We start from the raw sequence: 24,199 nt of genomic DNA, 5'->3' as shown, positions 1-24,199 counted from the left end.
GGCTGATTCAGGACGAAACAGTTCTGTGAGTATTGTTAATGGAATTCTGGGCTTCTTATGTATCGACGTTATCGTGTAATGTTGTGGATTACAAACATCCAAGAAAAGTCCCATTATACAAAAATGCTGATTGGAATTCTATCAAATTACATTTGGGGGATATTTATAACTGTCTGTTAACAAATAATGAGTGGGATGCAAATTCAGTGTGGGAATATTCTAAAAGTGAACTTATGAAAACTGTCCAGGAACATATTCCACAGAAAACCATAAAGTCCAAAACTAACCTACCATGGGTTACCCCTGAGATAAAAAAGCTCATAAGAAAACGAGATAGGCTTTATGTTAAAGCTAAACAATCTGCGGATTCCTCGTTAAAATCAAAATTTAAAGACATAAAACATCTTGTCCTAAAGAAACTACGTACATGTTATTGGCAGCATATTGATGATATAGTAAACCCTGATATCTTAAATTCTGATAACCAGTGCTCTGGTATGAAACGCTTCTGGTCATATATTAAAGCCAAACGATCGGATCACTGTGGCATCTCTCCAATGAAACAAAAGGGCAAACTCCTACATAATCCTGTTGGCAAAGCACAAGTGCTTAACACACAGTTTCAATCTGTTTTTACCTTACCTGAAACTTTCAATGATCAACAGTTTATTTCCAGATGTAACATGCCTCCTGACCATCAATTTCCAATCATGCCTGATATTGAGATTAATGTAAATGGTATAATAAAACTCATTAAAGGATTAAATCTGTATAAGGCTGCAGGACCAGATGACATCAAACCAAAAGTCCTGAAAGAACTTGCCAATGAAGTAGCCACCATCCTATCTCTAATATTTAGCAAGACTTTGTCTACAGGTCTAGTCCCTACTGATTGGAAACTGGCAAATATTTCTCCAATATACAAAAAGGGACAGAAATCTAATCCTGAAAATTTCTCTGGCATGTATTTGTAGTAAAGTCATTGAACATATCATCATGAATCATGCCGATACAAACAACATCCTGTATCCGTTCCAACATGGCTTTCTCAAATATCGATCATGTAAGTCAGTTGATTGAATTCATATATATAAGAACCTTGACAAAGGCAACCAGACTGATATCCTTATTATGGACTTCGCCAAGGCTTTTGACAAGGTCAGCCATTCCCTCCTTATCCACATGTTGAAACATTATGGTATAAAGGGAAATGTTGTTAACTGGATTGAGAATTTCCTTCTTGGTGGAAAACAGTCTGTAGTGGTTGATGGGGGGGATGTCTGGCTTCGTTGATGTCCATTCTGGTGTGTCCTCGGACCAAGTTTATTTCTTTATTTCATCACCCTGCTACCATCCTTCTGTTCACAGACACTAGTTGTCAAGTCAAGCAGTGATGCTGTAAGTTTACAGCAAGACTTGGACAAACTGGCACTCTGGGAAAATACATGGAAAATGGCTTTCCACACAAGTAAATACAAAGTGTTGTCTGTAAATAGGGGGACGAAAAACCCAGTTCTCCATAATTATACACTCCATGGGCATACACTGGAACATGTAGACCAAGCAAAATACCTGGGTGTTACAATTCAGTCTAACCTACAATGGGATTCCCATATCAACAGCATTACCAACAACGCAAACTCTACTCGTGGCTTCCTCCATCATAATCTAAAAATAAGTTCAACATCAAGGCACAGGCATACAAATCTTTAGTTTTTCCATCCCTAGAGTATGCATGTCCTGTTTGAGACCCAAACACCCAAGATAACATCAACAAGATAGAAATGGTACAACGCAGGGCAGCTCGTTATTCACTAAATAAAAACATCTATTCTCATAGAACATCTAGCGTCTCTGATATGATAAACCACCTAAAATGGCGCCCCTAGCTGATAGACGCAGAGAAATAAGCTGTTGCATAATGTTTGAAGTTGTAAATAACTAGTTGTCTATCAGCCTACAATAGATTAATACCAGTGTCCAGGCAATCAAGGCATGCCCATCACAAATCCTTCCAAATTCCTCACTGCAGAACTCAGACTAGAACAACAATCATTTTTCCCTCTTACTATATCTGCGTGGAATAAGATCCCATCAGATATCATCTCATCCTGTCTTACCACTGAATCCTTCAAAACTTCTCTCCGCTCACTGTACCTTTAAAATGAAATATTTATATACATATATTCTTTATTTTTCTTTAAGGTAAATCTTCTTCTCTCATGACATCTTCAACTTGTTGAAGTTGATCATTATCATTTAGAAGTAGAAGTAGAATTAGAAGGATTGCCTTTCATTAAAATAACTTCGCCCTACTTTCCTCACACTCATCCTCTTTACCCCCACACTTGTTCTAATGATCAGTTGATGTTTGATTCGGTTAAGGACAATTTCCTTGTTCTCGGTCAGTAGAACGTTGTAGCACAGAGGAAAATGTTCTCTGCATGGTCGGCTTTGATTAATGTTAGGCCTAAATGTCTTAAATGTTTCAGCTCTGTGTTGCAGAGGTACAACTTAATTCCTGTTAAATTTGGTTGTGTAGTCCATACCATGTGCAAAGTAGAGAAGACTAGTTCATTTACTTAGTTTGAACTGGAGAAGTTGAGTTTGGTGACAAACACATACGAAGTGAGGGTTTTAAGCCAGGGGATGGGTTTGATCACATTTCCAGTTACAGATATAAAATTATATCTGTTGTGAGATTGTTGTAAAATAAATGTTTTTAGAATATAGACAGAGAAAACAACAATTTAGTGGAATTGTAAGATATCATTTAGTGTGAACGTACCCAGATGAAAATTCATTGGTGATAGATATGATGACCAGTGACCAATGTACAATTTATTTACATGACTCCTTATTAACTTTATAGCTAAAAACCTTGGACCTTACCATGTAAAATATAACTATTTCTAGGAATTCTACGTGTCCTTCCAAAATCCCATTTATTGTTGTAAATGCAACGACAGTTAAACAGTTTGAATGTAATTTATATGAACATTGGAAAAACCAGCTAAAGAAGTATTGTTTTAAAGAAAAAATTAAGCTGTGAACTTTATTTTAATACAAATTGTCAAAGCTGACTATCAAACGATTGTTATTCCTGTTCATATTTTCTGTACCTTGTCAGAATAAAACTATGTATTTATGTATAAAATTTCATGAGTTCAGGACTTAGGACTTGCATGCAAATTTATCACTGCATGATGAAATCTTATTTGTTCTTGAAAGGGCCTTGAGAGGTTTATAAATCTGAAATGGTGAAAGGAACCAAAATATTGTCAACAAAACCATTTGTATGGTTATCATCGTTTATAGGTTTTGATGTACAGTAACTTAATACAGGGAGATTGCTGTTGCAGTTTTAATTTTCTCTCTTTTTAAACTTTTCCAAAAAGAATGAAAATGACATGTGCATGGACATTAAGCAGGAACAAATGTAACATTTGGTAGAAAATTGAATTCTTTGTATGAGGGCAATTTTTTTTTCAAACCCATGGGTGATTGTTTACCTGTATATCAATTTTTTGTATAAAATTTATCGCTGCTTGAGATATTACATATTTTTTCATCTGTAGACAAAGTCAGGGCGGAGGTCAGGCAGTGGTGTGAAAAATACCAACCTGACATCGGGCGGAAACGGGTCTAGCATACTAAGTAAAGAGGAAGAATATAAGTAAGTAATGGCTGACATTGTAGTTAATTAGTCAGGAACATGCTTGAAATTCACTATTTGGTTGGAAATATGAACATATCAGACTAACAGTGTGTGTGAGAAGTGTGAATGATGTGTGTAAGTACGAGAGCTCTCCTGTGTGAGGACACTTTTTAATGTTGTGTGTATGTTGTCTTGATCATTAAAATGTTTGCATCAGTTAAAAAAGCAAGTAAGTTTAGAAGTCACATGTTATAGTGTGATCCTACTTTTAGGTGTAAATTTTAAAACAGTAATTTCATCTTTTTGTTATGCAGAGTTATCTGCTCTTTTGATTGTTATGTCAGTTGTTTGTGAAAGTGTTACTTTCACAAACAACTGACATAACAATCAATACCTGCTCAAAAGAGCAGATAACTCTGTATTAAAAAAAGACAGAATAGTATAACTTTTTTAAAGTTATTGCTGTAGTTCTAATTAAAGACCTTAATGAAATATACAATTTTCTTAATTTTGCAGGCTCTGCTTAAAACCTCTTGAATATTTCATATTATAGTCAGAAATTTTGATCAATTCACTTTGATAAAAGATTATTGGTGTTTTTAACGTAGAGGTGCAATCACAATGAATAGATATAGTTAAATGTAAAGCAGAATTACCCAAGTCATATTCTATACACCTATATACTTAAAGATACTGAAGACTAGACAATAGATCTAACACAACACTGCAAAGAAACAAGATGTCAAATCCTCTCCCCTATTCTGTATTCAAGTTTTTGTATTTAAGGAGACTGAATGCTGAACTGGAGGCCAAAACAGCCAACCTAGTTAAAGAAGCAGAGGAAGTACTGGTGAGAAAAATTGAAAAATGGAATCAATACTAATTTTAATCGTTAAACTACAATTAGACATTTTTTTCTCTGGTATTTTCAAATTCTCTCCGTTTCAGATAAAGGCTTTTGATATTTTGCCTCAATTAAACATATTACATCACCAGTGGGTCATCTATATCGAGCAGTGATTTAAGATATACAATTGTTCATCAGAATGAATAACACGATCTATGTTGTGTAATTAAAATTTATGGAAAGGTCTATAAGTCAACTTTCCTTGTGCTAGGAGGTTCTGAACTCCTAGTCATTTTCCTCTATCAATATATATCAAAACATTGGTTAATAAATTGATGATTTCCCATCCCTTGTCTTCAAAATGATTCTGCTGAATAGTAAATATATCAAAATCTATATTGTAAATGTATTTATTGATTGCTTTGTTTTTTCTCCAGAGAGAGCAAGATGCCGTGTTTTCTCATCCCAGCCTACTTGATAACATCAACACAGAAGAATTCCTGGGGTAAGAAATAAGTTACAGAAGTTTATTTATATTTAAGATTCAGATGGAAATGAATATCTAATATATGTTATTTGTTACTTGGCTGTTGGCTTGGACACTTTTTAAAAGATTATGAGATTCACTGGACTGGTCATACATTAGCCTTTGGATGACTTATGGATGTTATAAGAAAGTTATAAGAAAATTCATGTACATTAATTTAGATACAGCTAACTGACCATCACATCAGTGAAATTAAAATCCCTATGTGTATTTTTTTCAACACATTGATTTTGAATATTTGATTTATTTCACAATTAATACATTATGTTTCATCACTTAAAATAGAATAATTAATTTTTCATTGTTTACATACAAAATACACATTTCCAATTCATAAGATGTTTCTTTTCATTTCTCAATGATGATAAAAAACCCTATTTAGTCCACCCACTTGATAATGATTTGAAGAGCAATGACAACATCCCACCTTGTGGCATGTCTGTAGAAACTTTGTATGAATGGAATATCTGTTTACACACATTCATTCAGATTGCAAAAGGTTTTTCTGAAAAATGTTCCTATGAAAGCTTCAATAAAGAATCAATATTTGTTGTTAAAAATGCAAATAATTAATTGTTTTTACTCCATATCCTTAGAAGAGTCTTAGAACATCCTCAAACATATTCCAGGGATAACAATTGCTTTCGTTCTCTTAATCACTGGAACATATGTCATGGCAAAATTGAAGGTTCCATGTGTAACACTTTGTGGACAAGACAAAAAGACTAGTTTGATCCTTTGTTGTACATCAAACGAATGTAGAGGTCACATAACGGTATATTGTAATGACTTTGAAGTTGGGAGTCACTCCTATGGAAGCCTGTGATTGGTCAGTATTTTCTCCTGAAACCAATTAAATTGCTTTGCTTGTGCCTTAGAAGTATCTATTTTGATATTATTATATTAATTCCTTGTTTCTGTTTATAGTGACTACGATGAAGAGATAGATGACAGACCATCACCCACGGTATGTTTGAGAGTTTTCTGCACTTGTCAAGTTGGTATATGTTATATTTCAGTTTGGATAGAAACTTTTAGGTGACGCAATATTCATTATAGTTAGAAAAGATGATCTTATATTATTATGGAGAATGAAAAAATGTGTCATTCATTAATATCTCCTACAGTGTTAACACTCAAATAACATTCATTCTGGTCATTCATCTGAGGAAGGTGACAGTGTAGTCATCGAAACATCACAATATACCTAACCTACACCTTTGGCAGGCCATGTGTTATGTATTACACAACAAACTTTGGTAAGGTTATGCCATAGAAATGTCAAACATCGGTAGATAAATTGGTAATAAGCTCATGTCTGGTAATAATCCTTCCCAGAAATATTGTTTTTCAATGGAATAACCAACATATGGTATTTCATCTGTGTTGTGTATTATTCAATACATAGATACTTCAAAGGCCAACTCTAACCTGAAGTGCTCTTGGTTTGTACAGACACAACAAAACAAACTGTTACAGTTATGCTGTAAGCACAGCACAGACATAAGGTTGCTTTCATTTAAAAGTTGAAACAGATGGACAATCAGAACCTTTAAGAGAACACAACACACACCCACACAAACACACCCATACCCACACCCACACAAACGCATACAAACCACACCCACACAAACACACCCATACAAACCACACCCACACAAACACACCCATACAAACCACAAACACACCCATACAAACACACCCATACAAACCACAAACACACCCATACAAACACACCCATACAAACCACACCCACACAAACACACCCATACAAACCACACCCACACAAACACACCCACACAAACCACACCACACACAACACACCCACACACACCCACACAAACACACCACATACAAACACACCACACCCACAAACCACACCCACACAAACACACCCATACAAACCACACCCACACAAACACACCCATACAAACCACACCCACACAAACACACCCATACAAACCACACCCATACAAACCACAAACACACCCATACAAACACACCCATACAAACACACCCATACAAACCACACCCACACAAACACACCCATACAAACCACACCCATACAAACCACAAACACACCCACACAAACCACACCCATACAAACCACAACCACACAAACCACACACATACAAACCACAACCACACAAACCACACCCACACAAATCTAATGGCTAGATATGAAATTTTCAAAGTTTCCACTTAAAATAGTGTTGGTGTACATAGATATTTCTGGAAATGTTATGATAGTATAGATTAAAATTGAACATATTTGATTATTGGTTCCTAGAACATTGAGCTAATAAGTAGATGTGGTAATTTTTAGAAACTCTGTATTTTGAACTTCTCATATGATATATCCAACATTCGGTACAGGTATGTTCCATTCGTTTGTCATGGAATAAACAGGTGCTGGCATACTGTTTCATCAAGTTCCACAACAAAACAGTTTGGTAAACGAGAGGTATAGGACTTGTTGGTGTATTGCTGGTTTAATCTATTTACTTGTAATCTTATTTTTTTTTCTGCATTTACAGGAAATCTTTATCAATAGATGATCGTATTAATTATTCTCCACTTTTCTTGTAGCCACAATCCAGACCAGTTTCCAAACTGACCAATCAGAATCGTTCCTCAACTTCAGCAAGTCAAAACAGACCAATTTCAGCCAATCAGAGCAGACCTAATTCAGGCTTAAAAAGTAGACCTCAATCAAAAACAAAGAAAACTGGTTCTGCCAGGTAGGCCTATGCTTCCCCTTATTAATTGTTGGTGTCCATCTTGTTTAAGCATTTCCTGTAAATCTATGGATTTAATTAACAACAAGGAAGATCTTATAGAAATTATGGGTAAGACATTAAAAATAAGGTTTTAAAATTTGCAGCACTGTCAAGATATATGTTTAAAATATAACAGCTACATATTTTAGGGTCATTTCCATAAAGGGAATATGCGGTATTAGTGTTTTTATTTTACAATCCTGTTGTCGGTAACTTAATGGCTTGAAAAGGCTTTATGTTCTTATAGGTATTTCAATTTGTTAAGATCATGAGAAAAGAAATATAAAAATAATGTGAAGTCAGAATGAGTATATCCCTTTAAAAGCTGCTGTGTTTGTTAGAGTGTTGGTCGACGTGACCTGAGGTGAAGATCTAAGGTATGCTGTATGACACTTCCTACCGATGGCAGTTTGTTTCACTTTGTTTGAGACACTTTACCCAAATTGCCCTGGATGGCATGTGATGGGCCTCCTGTATATTGTTCAGTGATGTAACCACCAGGTACTTCAATGAGAACCCACTTGAAAATGACCCTGTCTGTTCCCAGGGCAATAAACCCAACAAATAAACTGATCTTTAAACTCCAGCAATAAATTTACAGTGATTTGATGAAGACTTTGTTACCGGTACATAACTCATTGAGAAAATTTTATCAACTGTATGTGTTATTTTTTCTGCTCTGATTTTTTTTCTTTTGAAACAGTATAAATACAGATTTTTTTATCATAAAAATTTCTTCCTCTCATCAGTCATAATTACTCAAATATTGTATAGTTGTTAAATTTTGCATGGCTGATATTTTGTGCTTGTTCTTGTTGTGGTTACTGTTAGGGATTCAATTTCGCAAATTGCCCCTTTCAGCAATAATTAGCTCAGTCTTTATACATTTTCTGAAAATTTCATTAATTACAGAAAAATTATTATTGGGGCTATTTATTATGACAGACAGGAAATATAGTGAAATTAAATCCTCACAAATATTAAAAACTATACAGTAATTTAATATTCTTTTTCAATTTTTACAAATAAATTGAAAAACAACTGTATTTTCCTGATTATAAGCAGCACCTTTGAGTCGGGTGTGTGGCTTATATACCAGTGCGGCTTATATTTGGGCGGAAAAAAATGGCAGGATGAAAAAAGGGTAGTGTACCATTACGAGATGTAATGGAATTAACATGCATTATGTAAGGCTCTAAGTGTACCAACACAAGATGTAACAGAATTAACATGCATTATGTAAGGCTCTATGTGTACCAGTACGAGATGTAACAGAATTAACATGCATTATGTAAGGCTCTATGTGTACCAACACGAGATGTAACAGAATTAACATGCACTATGTAAGGCTCTAAGTGTACCAGCACGAGATGTAACAGAATTAACATGCACTATGTAAGGCTCTAAGTGTACCAACATGAGATGTAATGGAATTGACAAGCATTATGTAAGGCTCTAACTGTACCAACACGAGATGTAATGGAATTAACATGCATTATGTAAGGCTCTAAGTGTACCAGCACGAGATGTAACAGAATTAACATGCATTATGTAAGGCTCTAAGTGTACCAGTACGAGATGTAACAGAATTAACATGCATTATGTAAGGCTCTATGTGTACCAGCACGAGATGTAACAGAATTAACATGCATTATGTAAGGCTCTATGTGTACCAGCACGAGATGTAACAGAATTAACATGCATTATGTAAGGCTCTAAGTGTACCAGCACGAGATGTAATGTAATTAACATGCATTATGTAAGGCTCTAAGTGTACCAGCACGAGATGTAACAGAGTTAACATGCATTATGTAAGGCTCTAAGTGTACCAACACGAGATGTAATGGAATTAACATGCATTATGTAAGGCTCTAAGTGTACCAACACGAGATGTAATGTAATTAACATGCATTATGTAAGGCTCTAAGTGTACCAGCACGAGATGTAACAGAGTTAACATGCATTATGTAAGGCTCTATGTGTACCAACACGAGATGTAATGGAATTAACATGCATTATGTAAGGCTCTAAGTGTACCAACACGAGATGTAATGTAATTAACATGCATTATGTAAGGCTCTAAGTGTACCAGCACGAGATGTAACAGAATTAACATGCATTATGTAAGGCTCTATGTGTACCAGCACGAGATGTAACAGAGTTAACATGCATTATGTAAGGCTCTAAGTGTACCAGCACGAGATGTAACAGAGTTAACATGCATTATGTAAGGCTCTATGTGTACCAGCACGAGATGTAATGTAATTAACATGCATTATGTAAGGCTCTAAGTGTACCAGCACGAGATGTAACAGAATTAACATGCATTATGTAAGGCTCTATGTGTACCAGCACGAGATGTAACAGAGTTAACATGCATTATGTAAGGCTCTAAGTGTACCAGCACGAGATGTAATGTAATTAACATGCATTATGTAAGGCTCTATGTGTACCAGTACGAGATGTAATGTAATTAACATGCATTATGTAAGGCTCTATGTGTACCAGCACGAGATGTAACAGAGTTAACATGCATTATGTAAGGCTCTATGTGTACCAGCACGAGATGTAATGGAATTAACATGCATTAAGTAAGGCTCTAAGTGTACCAGCACGAGATGTAATGTAATTAACATGCATTATGTAAGGCTCTAAGTGTACCAGCACGAGATGTAACAGAGTTAACATGCATTATGTAAGGCTCTATGTGTACCAGCACGAGATGTAACAGAGTTAACATGCATTATGTAAGGCTCTAAGTGTACCAGCACGAGATGTAACAGAGTTAACATGCATTATGTAAGGCTCTAAGTGTACCAGCACGAGATGTAACAGAGTTAACATGCATTATGTAAGGCTCTATGTGTACCAGCACGAGATGTAACAGAGTTAACATGCATTATGTAAGGCTCTAAGTGTACCAGCACGAGATGTAATGTAATTAACATGCATTATGTAAGGCTCTATGTGTACCAGTACGAGATGTAATGTAATTAACATGCATTATGTAAGGCTCTATGTGTACCAGCACGAGATGTAACAGAGTTAACATGCATTATGTAAGGCTCTAAGTGTACCAGCACGAGATGTAATGTAATTAACATGCATTATGTAAGGCTCTATGTGTACCAGCACGAGATGTAATGTAATTAACATGCATTATGTAAGGCTCTAAGTGTACCAGTACGAGATGTAACAGAATTAACATGCATTATGTAAGGCTCTAAGTGTACCAGCACGAGATGTAATGTAATTAACATGCATTATGTAAGGCTCTATGTGTACCAGCACGAGATGTAACAGAGTTAACATGCATTATGTAAGGCTCTAAGTGTACCAGCACGAGATGTAACAGAATTAACATGCATTATGTAAGGCTCTATGTGTACCAGCACGAGATGTAATGTAATTAACATGCATTATGTAAGGCTCTAAGTGTACCAGTACGAGATGTAATGTAATTAACATGCATTATGTAAGGCTCTATGTGTACCAGTACGAGATGTAATGTAATTAACATGCATTATGTAAGGCTCTATATGTACCAGCACGAGATGTAATGTAATTAACATGCATTATGTAAGGCTCTATGTGTACCAGCACGAGATGTAATGTAATTAACATGCATTATGTAAGGCTCTATGTGTACCAGCACGAGATGTAATGTAATTAACATGCATTATGTAAGGCTCTATGTGTACCAGCACGAGATGTAATGTAATTAACATGCATTATGTAAGGCTCTAAAAGTACCAGTACGAGATGTAATGTAATTAACATGCATTATGTAAGGCTCTATGTGTACCAGCACGAGATGTAATGTAATTAACATGCATTATGTAAGGCTCTAGATTTTAGTTAGGCTGTCTCAGCAGTCCTGAAATTACTTGTAGAGGTTTACATATAGGGATTGTAGTGTCAAAGCATGCCCACAAGGAATTCTCATAAATGGCTTCTTTGAAGACAAAATATGAAATTGTAGAATTTGACTAAATATACAAAATGAACTTACCTATCTCTTCATTTTCTTAATGTTGGTATATGTAGATCTCGGGGTCGGAGTGCTAAATCCAATGTGTCTGATAATGTCGCTGTACCTGATGAAGCATTTATCACAGAGTGTAAAGAATTCTCTAAACAGACAATCCTCGATACCATCACAAATATAGAAGAACGACTGGACACAAGCGAGGATGATAATGAGGATGATGATATCATTCCACAGGCTGCAGCAGATATGGGTTCAGGTTTGTTTACCCAGATTCTACTATTAAAAGAACTCTGATAGAAGTCTTCCATGTGTTTTGAAATAAGAATCTAAACATTTTAGACAAATATGTGTCTGGGTTATTAAATTAAATCAAATTTTATTTCAAAATTAGACAAGACCTGTATGTCACAACTTTAATTAGGGGAAGGTTATCTTTCTGGACTGAAATTTATGACGTAATTTTAGCGAAGATAGTGAAAATTGGATATTTGAAGAAAAAAAACCTCACCTATCTCTCTTTTGTTTGATTTTTTTTTTGCAAATATTGATAACATAATGACAGGTCACCATTCAAAACACAAGCAAAAAGCCCTTCTTCATAAAATTAATTGATTTCTGGTTTTCTGAGTGTCCCTCCATAGTTTCTGATAGAGGGTGTCAATATCCCTTTGTAGTTTCTGATAGAGGGTGTCAATATCCCTCTGTAGTTTCTGATAGAGGATGTCAATATCCCTCTGTAGTTTCTGATAGAGGGTGTCAATATCCCTCTGTAATTTGTGATAGGGGTGTCAATATCCCTCTGTAGTTTTTGATAGAAGGTGTCAATATCCCTCTGTAGTTTCTGATAGAGGGTGTCAATATCCCTCCATAGTTTCTGATAGAGGGTGTCAATATCCCTCCATAGTTTCTGATAGAGGGTGTCAATATCCCTCCATAGTTTCTGATAGAGGGTGTCAATATCCCTCTGTAATTTGTGATAGGGGTGTCAATATCCCTCTGTAGTTTTTGATAGAGGGTGTCAATATCTCTCTGTAATTTGTGATAGGGGTGTCAATATCCCTCTGTAGTTTTTGATAGAGGGTGTCAATATCCCTCTGTAGCATTCTGACAGGGGGTGTGATATGGAATCTTTGATAAAGTATGTTAATATCCTTTTTGATTTTTCTGTTAGGGGGTTTCATTATCCCTCTGGAACTCTTCGCTGCTAATATTATGTATAAAATATTTCTCATATTTAATTGAATAGAGGCAACTATACGGTTCCTGAAGGCCAAGTTACGAGTGATGCAGGAGGAGCTAGACCGTCTGGCACAGGAATGTAACAAGAAGGTAACCATGTTGATTGGTTTTAACTAATTTTCATGTAATCTTATCAAAACAAATATTTTCCTAGATTTGATCTAAAATATACTGCATGACTGAACACTACAAAATATTTTTTTCTTTGATTGAAATTTTCATGGTTTTTCCAAAATCCTGTTTCAGTGAGGATTCATTTTTTGTGTAAGAGACTTTTTTGTTGATTTTATTTTGCCAGAAATCCTTTTTTTAACGTTTATATCCCTTCATGGAAGTAGTAAAAAGTTATAACCCATTAAAAATAGCTTCCTGTCATTTTTTTTACGATAATTTAGTGAAATTTTGTTGTTCTACTGTAAGCACTGTTAGATACATATGCCTATCTTAAACCACAGTGATAAGCATTTCAGAAATTGTGACCATTGACAAAATTGTTGAAATAGATTGTACGCAAAAGAAAGTTTGGTAATCATACTTTCCAAGACATTTTTTTATCATTTTTACACAAATACCAAACAGATAAATGTGTCCCTCACTTAAAGCTGTCAGATGCTTACCAGTATAACTTATAGGCCAGTTTTTACGTCATCTGAGAGAAGGGTGTGATGACCTATTTCGATTGCCTTTTGTCCATTGACGTACGTCGTCCGCCGTAAACATTTTCAACTTCTTTTCAAGTTCTACATGTCTCATTGAGCTGAAACTTAGTTGAAATGATCGTGACATGATCCTGGCCAAAGTTTGTTAATTTCGGGTTGGTCCGAAATCCAACATGGCCACCATCTTGAAAACACATTTTCGACTTCTTCTCATGTTCAAAATTTGAAATCTTGTATTTTATGTCAGATGACCGTTAAGGCCCATGGGCCTCGTGTTTCATTTAGTTTTAATGCTATTAGTAGTCTGCTTTACATCAATATCAGAGGACACAATTGATAATGTTATTGTGATGTCATAAGAAACTGCTGTTACAGCACTATATACTGTACTGAGAAAACCCCATATCCAGATCTGATGTTCAACTGTCCTATAAGAAAAGAAAATTAAGTTTTCTTTTATTTTCTAAGGAGTATTACTTATCTGATGAATAGAATATTCAACTTTTGTTCATGCCATATTGAATTTTTAAAACTATTAATTTAATATGACACTGTAAATTTTTTTTGCCACACTCTTCTCTGCTTTAACAAGTTTGAAAGAAAATTATGTTACTTAAAAAATTCAATTTCTCCTTTTTATTTTCGTGGTACCTGGTTTTGTGAGTTCATTGCATCCCCAGGGAAAAAGATACCACAAAAAATAGTTTGCTTGGAAATGACAGGCTAATTAGTATTGATCTTGTTAAATATATTCAATATACTAGTAATATGGCTATCTTTCTCTACAACACAGGATGAAGAAAACAACAGTATCAGCAGTCGCATCAAGGAACTAGAGGATGAACGAGGCAGACTTCACCGAACAAACGCCTCACAGCAGACTCAAATAGATAAGTACAAGAGGATGGCTGAGGATGCTAAGACAAAATCAGACAGTTCTGAATCTCAGCTGGCGGCTCTCAGAAAGGTCAGAATTCTTAAAGTACTCATTGTCAAATGCCATATATTCTCACAATGAGTTCAAATGAGATATTATATCATGGCAGCTGGATGGTGTTTATTGCCTTTTTAATGGCAGGACATATAATGTTACCCATGTTCGTCTTGTGGGTCAAGTGGCATGGTGTCACCTCCTATCCTATCCTTTTCCAATTCAATGTCGAATCTTGTGAATCTTTCAACAGATATTTATTTTAACCCCATAATATCATAACCTCAAATTAAACACCATAATGTATTAAGATGCCCCTCAGTCAGTGTTAAAGGGTCAAAGGTCACATTTGATAACTTCTGCCTGCTAGACATTTTCTAGTTTCGTCTGAAAAGAATTTATCAGTAAGATTAAAAGAAAATTGTGAAATGGATGATAACTAGTCTCAACATACTTCTTGTCCTTTATTGGAGGGTGACTTTATCAATTCTCAGGTTAAAGGTCAATCTAAGTCATATATGTATATAGGTGTCAGTATCATAGAGCTGTGCTAAGGGGGGATAACCCACACTTAGAAAAATGTTTTTTCTGTAGTGATAGACATAGTTCAGTGTTGAAGTCTCCATATAACAGTTTTCTGTATCATTACTAGTTATGATTGTTGGTTATCTGTTACTTAAAAGGAGGGATACGGGGGATATGTTGGTTATCTGTTACTTAAAAGGAGGGATACGGGGGATATGTTGGTTATCTGTTACTTACAAGGAGGGATTGGGGGATATGTTGGTTATCTGTTACTTACAAGGAGGGATTTGGGGATATGTTGGTTATCTGTTACTTAAAAGGAGGGATTGGGGGATATGTTGGTTATCTGTTACTTACAAGGAGGGATACGGGGGATATGTTGGTTATCTGTTACTTACAAGGAGGGATTGGGGGATATGTTGGTTATCTGTTACTTACAAGGAGGGATTGGGGGATATGTTGGTTATCTGTTACTTACAAGGAGGGATACGGGGGGATATGTTGGTTATCTGTTACTTACAAGGAGGGATTGGGGATATGTTGGTTATCTATTACTTACAAGGAGGGATTGGGGGGATATGTTGGTTATCTGTTACTTACAAGGAGGGATTGGGGGATATGTTGGTTATATGTTGGTATGTTGGTTATCTGTTACTTACAAGGAGGGATACGGGGGATATGTTGGTTATCTGTTTCTTACAAGGAGGGATTGGGGGGATATGTTGGTTATCTGTTACTTACAAGGAGGGATTGGGGGATATGTTGGTTATCTGTTACTTACAAGGAGGGATTGGGGGGATATGTTGGTTATCTGTTACTTACAAGGAGGGATTGGGGGGATATGTTGGTTATCTGTTACTTACAAGGAGGGATTGGGGGATATGTTGGTTATCTGTTACTTACAAGGAGGGATTGGGGGGATATGTTGGTTATCTGTTTCTTACAAGGAGGGATTGGGGGGATATGTTGGTTATCTGTTACTTACAAGGAGGGATTGGGGGGATATGTTGGTTATCTGTTACTTACAAGGAGGGATTGGGGGATATGTTGGTTATCTGTTACTTACAAGGAAGGATTGGGGGGATATGTTGGTTATCTGTTACTTACAAGGAGGGATTGGGGGGATATGTTGGTTATCTGTTTCTTACAAGGAGGGATTGGGGGATATGTTGGTTATCTGTTACTTACAAGGAGGGATTGGGGGATATGTTGGTTATCTGTTACTTAAAAGGAGGGATTGGGAGGATATGTTGGTTATCTGTTACTTACAAGGAGGGATTGGGGGGATATGTTGGTTATCTGTTACTTAAAAGGAGGGATATGGGGGATATGTTGGTTATCTGTTACTTACAAGGAGGGATTGGGGGGATATGTTGGTTATCTGTTACTTACAAGGAGGGATTGGGGGATATGTTGGTTATCTGTTACTTACAAGGAGGGATTGGGGGGATATGTTGGTTATCTGTTACTTACAAGGAGGGATTATGTTGGTTATCTGTTACTTACAAGGAGGGATTGGGGGATATGTTGGTTATCTGTTACTTACAAGGAGGGATTGGGGGATATGTTGGTTATCTATTACTTACAAGGAGGGATTGGGGGGATATGTTGGTTATCTGTTACTTACAAGGAGGGATTGGGGGGATATGTTGGTTATCTATTACTTAAAAGGAGGGATACGGGGGGATATGTTGGTTATCTGTTTCCTACAAGGAGGGATTGGGGGGATATGTTGGTTATCTGTTTCTTACAAGGAGGGATACGGGGGATATGTTGGTTATCTGTTACTTACAAGGAGGGATTGGGGGGATATGTTGGTTATCTGTTACTTACAAGGAGGGATTGGGGGATATGTTGGTTATCTGTTACTTACAAGGAGGGATTGGGGGGATATGTTGGTTATCTGTTACTTACAAGGAGGGATTGGGGGATATGTTGGTTATCAGTTACTTAAAAGGAATGATACAGGGGATTGGTTATCTGTTACAAGGAGGGATTGGGGGATATGTTGATTATCTGTTACTTACAAGGAGGGATTTGGGGATATGTTGGTTATCTGTTACTTAAAAGGAGGGATTGGGGGATATGTTGGTTATCTGTTACTTAAAAGGAGGGATTGGGGGGATCTGTTATTACAAGGAGGGATTGGGGGATATGTTGGTTATCTGTTACTTAAAAGGAGGGATACGGGGGATATGTTGGTTATCTGTTACTTACAAGGAGGGATTGGGGGATATGTTGGTTATCTGTTACTTAAAAGGAGGGATTGGGGTAATAATGATAGCTCAGTTGATAGGGCATTGACCTTTGTATCCTCCGTGGAATACAAAATGTTTGTGGTTCTATGCTTACTACCAAGACTTTTAGGGATTCTCAGGAAGCTGAGAAACGGATTGGTCTGTGCTGTTGCAGGTGTGTCCCTTAGCTAGAAGTTTTACCCTAATTGCTCTGGATGACATGTGGTGGGCCTCCAGTATGTTGCTCAGTGAGGTAGCCAACAGCTACACCAATGAGATTCTGCCCCGATTGACCCTTGTTGTTCATAGGGTGATGTACCCAGCAATTGAAATGAAATCATTTGTTTGAAATCATTATATTATCTCCCCAGAAATGAATGACCAAAAATGCTTTGTGTCATCCGAGTTTTTCGCAAAAAGTATCTTTTATGGTTGGATTTTCATTTTTGTTTCCAGGAACTTGAACAATTAAAGAGAAGTCAGAAGCAGCAATCCTCGACCCAGTCTGCCACTGAAGTTCGGCTCAATCGAGCTTTAGAGGAGATCGAGAAACAGAAAGAGCAACTTTTAAGGTCGAAATCTTCATCTAAAGTAAGTTAATGATGCCCCTGGTTAGGGAACCAGTTGGTATCCTGTATAAAGTTCTACTTCTTTATTGATCATCAGATATTGCTGGAAATGTCAGACTTCAATGCATTTATGATATTGGCTATGATAGATAGCTAACACTGACACTGATTGGCTGATAGACAACTAACACTGACTCTGATTGGCTGGTAGACAACTAACACTGACTCTGATTGGCTGATAGACAACTAACACTGACTCTGATTGGCTGATAGACAACTAACACTGACTCTGATTGGCTGATAGACAACTAACACTGACTCTGATTGGCTGATAGACAACTAACACTGACTCTGATTGGCTGATAGACAACTAACACTGACTCTGATTGGCTAACTAAATCATACACAGAATTACCTTTTAAATCTGCTATTTTATTTTCCAAACACAAATTGAAAATCAAATAAACAAAAGAAATAATGGTGAATTTTTTTGTTGATGATGAAATAGGAATTTTTTCTTACTTTTACAGGAATCTTCAGAACAGGAAAAACACAGAGTAGACCAGTTAATATCAGTTAACAAGCGACTAGAGAAACAGAAAAATGAACTCATGGCTGGCTTTAAAAAACAACTTAAACTCATTGATATTCTTAAAAGACAAAAGGTTTGTACATATTTTATGCTCCCGAGCTACATCATGTTTGGTAAAAAAAAAATAAATGAAAAGAATGAATCGGGGTGATTAGGAAATAAAATTATCAAGAAAATAGTGAAATAATTCAATTTACCATGACTATGGTAAAGCATACCCCCTGCCCCATCCTAAATTTCCCTTACACACGACATATTTATTTCTTATCTATGTGTTGAAAGGATGAATCGAGGTAATTAGAAGAGAAATAAATTGGTGAAAAAAGTTAATTACCATAGCTATGGTAAAGTGAATTCCCTCCTCCCCCAATCCCCCACCCTAAATTTTCCAACCATTGTTATTTATTTTCTTATTATATATGGAGGAATATAATTAAGTAAACTGATCCAAAATTCAGCGAAGAAACATCAATTAAAAATAAAGCGCCTTCACTTTATCATAGAAGGGGGAGGGGGTCATTTCACCATTATGGTAACTTGACCCAAACTCATTTCACAATGTTTCAGAATACCATACTATCTGATACATGATACCAACCTACACCTAATTTTTGGTGATGGCAATGACCCAAAAAGGCCTTTCCAGCATATGGCGTCTGTATTAAAAATCTATTTTGAAACCTATTTATACAATACCTGATAATACCAGTCCGTACCTGATAATACCTGTCTATACAGACTTGTACCTGCCCTTACCTTATAATACCTGTCTATACAGACTTGTACCTGTCCTTACCTTATAATACCTGTCTTTACAGACTTGTACCTGTCCTTACCTGATAATACCTGTCTATCCAGACTTATATCTGTGTATACCTAATAATACCTGTCTATACAGACTTGTACCTGTCTATATATGATAATACCTGTCTATACAGACTTGTACTTGTCCATACCTAATAATACCTGTCTATACAGACTTGTATCTGTGTATAACTGATAATACCTGTCTATACAGACTTGTACATGTCTATATATGATAATACCTGTCTATACAGACTTGTACTTGTCCATACCTAATAATACCTGTCTATACAGACTTGTATCTGTGTATAACTGATAATATGTCTATACAGACTTGTACATGTCTATATATGATAATACCTGTCTGTACAGACTTGTACTTGTCCATACCTAATAATACCTGTCTATACAGACTTGTACCTGTCCATACCTGGTAATACCTGTCTATACAGACTTGTACTTGTCCATACCTGGTAATACCTGTCTATACAGACTTGTACCTATCTATATATGATAATACCTGTCTATACAGACTTGTACCTGTCTATACAGGCTTGTACCTGTCTATATATGATAATACCTGTCTATACAGACTTGTACCTGCCTATACCTAATAATACCTGTCTGTACAGAATTGTACCTGTCTATATCTGATAATACTGATCTATACAGACATGTACCTGTTTATTTCTGATAATACCTGTCTATACAGACTTGTACTTGTCCATACCTAATAATACCCGTCTATACAGACTTGTACTTGTCCATACCTAATAATACCTGTCTGTACAGACTTGTACTTGTCCATACCTGGTAATACCTGTCTATACAGACTTGTACCTGTCTATATATGATAATACCTGTCTATACAGACTTGTACCTGTCTATACAGGCTTGTACCTGTCTATATATGATAATACCTGTCTATACAGACTTGTACCTGTCTATATCTGATAATACTGATCTATACAGACATGTACCTGTTTATTTCTGATAATACCTGTCTATACAGACTTGTACCTTTCCCTACCTGAAAATACCTGTCTATACAGACTTGTACATGTCTATATATGATAATACCTGTCTATACAGACTTGTACCTGGCTATATATGATAATACCTGTCTATACAGACTTGTACCTGTCTATATATGATAATACCTATCTATACAGACTTGTACCTGTCTATATATGATAATACCTATCTATACAGACTTGTACCTCTCTATATCTGATGATACCTGTCTATACAGACTTGTACCTGTCTATATCTGATAATACTGATCTATACAGACATGTACTTGTTTATTTCTGATAATACCTGTCTATACAGACTTGTACCTTTCCCTACCTGAAAATACCTGTCTATACAGATTTGTACATGTCTCTATATGATAATACCTGTCTATACAGACTTGTACCTGGCTATATATGATAACACCTGTCTATACAGACTTGTGCTTACCTATATATGATAATTCTGGTCTATACAGACTTGTACCTCTCTATACCTGATAATACCTGTCTATACAGACTTGTACCTGTCTATATATGATAATACCTGTCTATACAGACTTGTACCTGTCTATATATGATAATACCTGTCTATACAGACTTGTACCTGTCTATATCTGATAATACTGATCTATACAGACATGTACCTGTTTATTTCTGATAATACCTGTCTAAAAAGACTTGTACCTTTCCCTACCTGAAAATACCTGTCTATACAGACTTGTACATGTCTATATATGATAATACCTGTCTATACAGACTTGTGCCTAGCTATATATGATAATACCTGTCTATACAGACTTGTGCTTACCTATATATGATAATTCTGGTCTATACAGACTTGTACTTGTCTTTATATGATAATCCCCATCTATACAGACTTGTACCTGTCTATATATGATAATACCTGTCTATGCAGACTTGTACCTGTCTATATATGATAATACCTGTCTATACAGAATTGTACCTCTCTATACCTGATAATACCTGTCTATACAGACTTGTACCTGTCTATATATGATAATACCTGTCTATACAGAATTGTACCTGTCTATATATGATAATTCTGGTCTATACAGACTTGTACCTGTCTATATATGATAATACCTGTCTATACAGAATTGTACCTGTCTATATATGATAATACCTATCTATACAGACTTGTACATGTCTATATATGATAATACCTGTCTATACAGACTTGTACCTGTCAATACCTAATAATACCTGTCTATACAGACTTGTATCTGTGTATAACTGATAATACCTGTCTATACAGACTTGTACCTGTCTATATATGATAATACCTGTCTATACAGACTTGTACCTGTCTATACAGGCTTGTACCTGTCTATATATGATAATACCTGTCTATACAGACTTGTACCTGTCTATATATAATAATACCTGTGTATACAGACTTTTACCTGACCCTACCTGATAATTACTTTGTGCCATATTTGATACTGACCATTCTTGGTAATTTTCTGTCTACTTGTTTTTATACATGTTTAAACACATCTATTTAAACTTAAAAAAATTCTAGTTGCAGTACTTTTGTTTTTTTTTAATTCTAATATACTTACTCTTTAAGTATTATTAAGTATTTATTCTTTAAAAAATTCCCTTTTTAAGTCTTTGTTTATTACCTTCCATTTCTGAGAATTTGTCTCTATGAAGTATTAGTACCAGATCTACATTTTATTTTACAGTTGTATTTTTATACCCCCTGCATTGAAGTTAGGGGGTGTTAATAATGGAATCCCATTTTCAACCATTCTCTTTATAGACAAACAATGTCCAGCTATGCATTTATTTAGTATACAACATGGCCAGTACAATACAGAGAAATGCTCCTGAAGTGATTTTGGATTGTTATCTCCTTTCCAGAGAGTTATCCCCCTTTTATATAGAAAAATAAATGAACACAATATTGTCTACCTAAGCATTCGCTCAGTTTGCAACAGATCTTTTTTTAAAATTTTGTTTGAATGGCCTGTAAAATATGGAGATATGTCACCTTCAGTAACCATTTCACAAACTTGCTATTCAGTTCACACTTTCATTGAAAAGTACCATTTAACATATATTATAGTTCCCAATATTTTGGTTGCCATGGTAACTGATATCTGTAAACAAGTTTTACTATAAATGACCCTTATTTCTTTGTCATTCAACAGATTTGATTTTTGCCTATAGTGGAATAGTATAACTGATTAAAACCTACTGTAGGATATATAAACAGCTTAGTGGAAATTTAGATATGGTCTAATTTGTACCTAATTTTGTATATTGAGGCATCAGGGAATGCCGAAAATTATCGTCATCTATTTTTGATCGAATTTGGTATATAGATGTCTTTGTGTCTGCAGGAGGTATTACTTATCCATGGAATGACAGTTCTGGTTTGTTTCAGTAATTTTGATAAATTTATGCCCAGTATCTGTTATGTAACTCTCCATATTTGATAAGTCTGTGAAAAAAACAAAACATTTGCGGGTGTATATTGCCTATTTAAACATGTATTTGAATTTGAAAAATGAAATTTTATGTTTATCTCAATTAAATGGTTGGATGTTTTTATTTCAGATGCATATAGAAGCTGCAAAGATGCTGTCATTTTCTGAGGAGGAGTTTGTAAAGGCTTTAGAGTGGGGGAGTTAGTCCTGTAACTCAGGGGGCGTCGGGAGGAATCATATTCAAACATTACGAAAAAAAATTAAAATCGTTCATAAATATGTATATGTATGATAATTTATACACCTCAACTATTTGGTAAGTTGTTTGTGGAACTTTACATGTTCAAGGAGCTAGGAAAGATATTGTTAATATGAGTTTTACTGTATTTTGTATTTGTGTCATGTCATAATTATTAAAATTAATAATGTAACAGTATATGGTCGTGTTTCATGTTATCATTGCTGGGAATATTGAAATAAGATTGATGTGTTTGGCAGTCCTTCCTTTCCTCTTTATAAGAATTTTTTATATATTTTTTTTTTTTTCTGTAAATCAGTTATATTTCATATTTCGAGTGGTATTTATTTTCGTGTTAATACATGAGGTTGGCAACCACAAATTCAAAGGTCTAGAGATGATTTGTACAAATCTCTTGATGACATCCTTGTTATTCTGGTGTTACTAGCATTTACTTCTACTCACACTTTTAAATATAAATAAACTTTATCATGTTAGTATTTTGATTTCCCTAAAGTTCCAGTTGGATACAGCTCAAACTTGCCAGAAACAATCTAAACTAAGTGTTATTTTTAGGTCATCTGACCGAAGGGTCTGATTACCTGTTGCGATCGCCTTTTGTCTGGCGTCGTAAGTCGTACATCGTAAACATTTTCAACTTCTTCTCAAGTTCTACATGTCTCATTGAGCTGAAACTTACCTACAATGATCGTGACATGATCCTGACCAAAGTTTTGTTAATTTTGGGTTGGTCAGAAATCCAACATGGCCGCCATCTTGAAAACACATTTTCGACTGCTTATCAAGTTCAAAATTTGAAATCTTGTATTTTATGTCAGATGACCGTTAAGGCCTCTTGTTTTTGTAATCTAGCAAAAACACATTTTAAACTTCTTCTCATGTTCCAATTCATTGACTGAGCTGATGATTGATGGGTAAGAAAGGGAACCTTATAAAGAATTGTTTTTCCACTGTTTTAAATCTTCAATGTTGTTGCTATTTGGTAACATGATTTTTATAATCTGAACTTAATGGGTCCATCAGTGGAATTCTACTCAAACTTGCCTCAAATTAGTCCCGAGATGGTCCAAACCAATATTGTTTTGTTGG

At 35.4% G+C, this 24,199-nt stretch overlaps 1 protein-coding gene across 1 annotated transcript; it reads left to right on the top strand.

Moving 5' to 3' along the window:
- Positions 1 to 1,039: 1,039 nt before the first annotated feature.
- On the top strand, positions 1,040 to 23,235 carry LOC132559582 (testis-expressed protein 9-like). The gene is made up of 13 exons (XM_060224212.1): positions 1,040 to 1,063; positions 1,369 to 1,488; positions 3,579 to 3,676; positions 4,445 to 4,508; positions 4,943 to 5,010; positions 5,980 to 6,019; positions 7,642 to 7,793; positions 11,880 to 12,079; positions 13,070 to 13,152; positions 14,515 to 14,688; positions 17,871 to 18,005; positions 18,514 to 18,648; positions 22,982 to 23,235. The coding sequence occupies exons 1-13, from the start codon at positions 1,040 to 1,042 to the stop codon at positions 23,054 to 23,056; spliced, it is 1,368 nt and encodes a 455-aa protein (XP_060080195.1). The 3' UTR covers positions 23,057 to 23,235.
- The last annotated feature ends 964 nt before the right edge of the window (positions 23,236 to 24,199 follow it).

This window comes from Ylistrum balloti, unplaced genomic scaffold (genome assembly GCF_031769215.1).
Source record: "Ylistrum balloti isolate Yb309-2 unplaced genomic scaffold, AGI_CSIRO_Ybal_v1 Utg370944, whole genome shotgun sequence".
Classification (NCBI taxonomy): domain Eukaryota; kingdom Metazoa; phylum Mollusca; class Bivalvia; order Pectinida; family Pectinidae; genus Ylistrum; species Ylistrum balloti.
The sequence above is the reverse complement of the archived record's forward strand: the minus strand, read 5'-3'. Positions and strand labels throughout refer to the sequence as shown.

Bases quoted from the DNA above. Each gene is read 5' to 3' on its own strand.
- LOC132559582 (XM_060224212.1), top strand. From the start codon at position 1,040: ATGGCTTTCTCAAATATCGATCAT. The intron at 1,064-1,368 runs GTAAGTCAGTTG...TTCTGTTCACAG, and splicing joins CTTTCTCAAATATCGATCAT to ACACTAGTTGTCAAGTCAAG. The intron at 3,677-4,444 runs GTAAGTAATGGC...TTTGTATTTAAG, and splicing joins AGTAAAGAGGAAGAATATAA to GAGACTGAATGCTGAACTGG.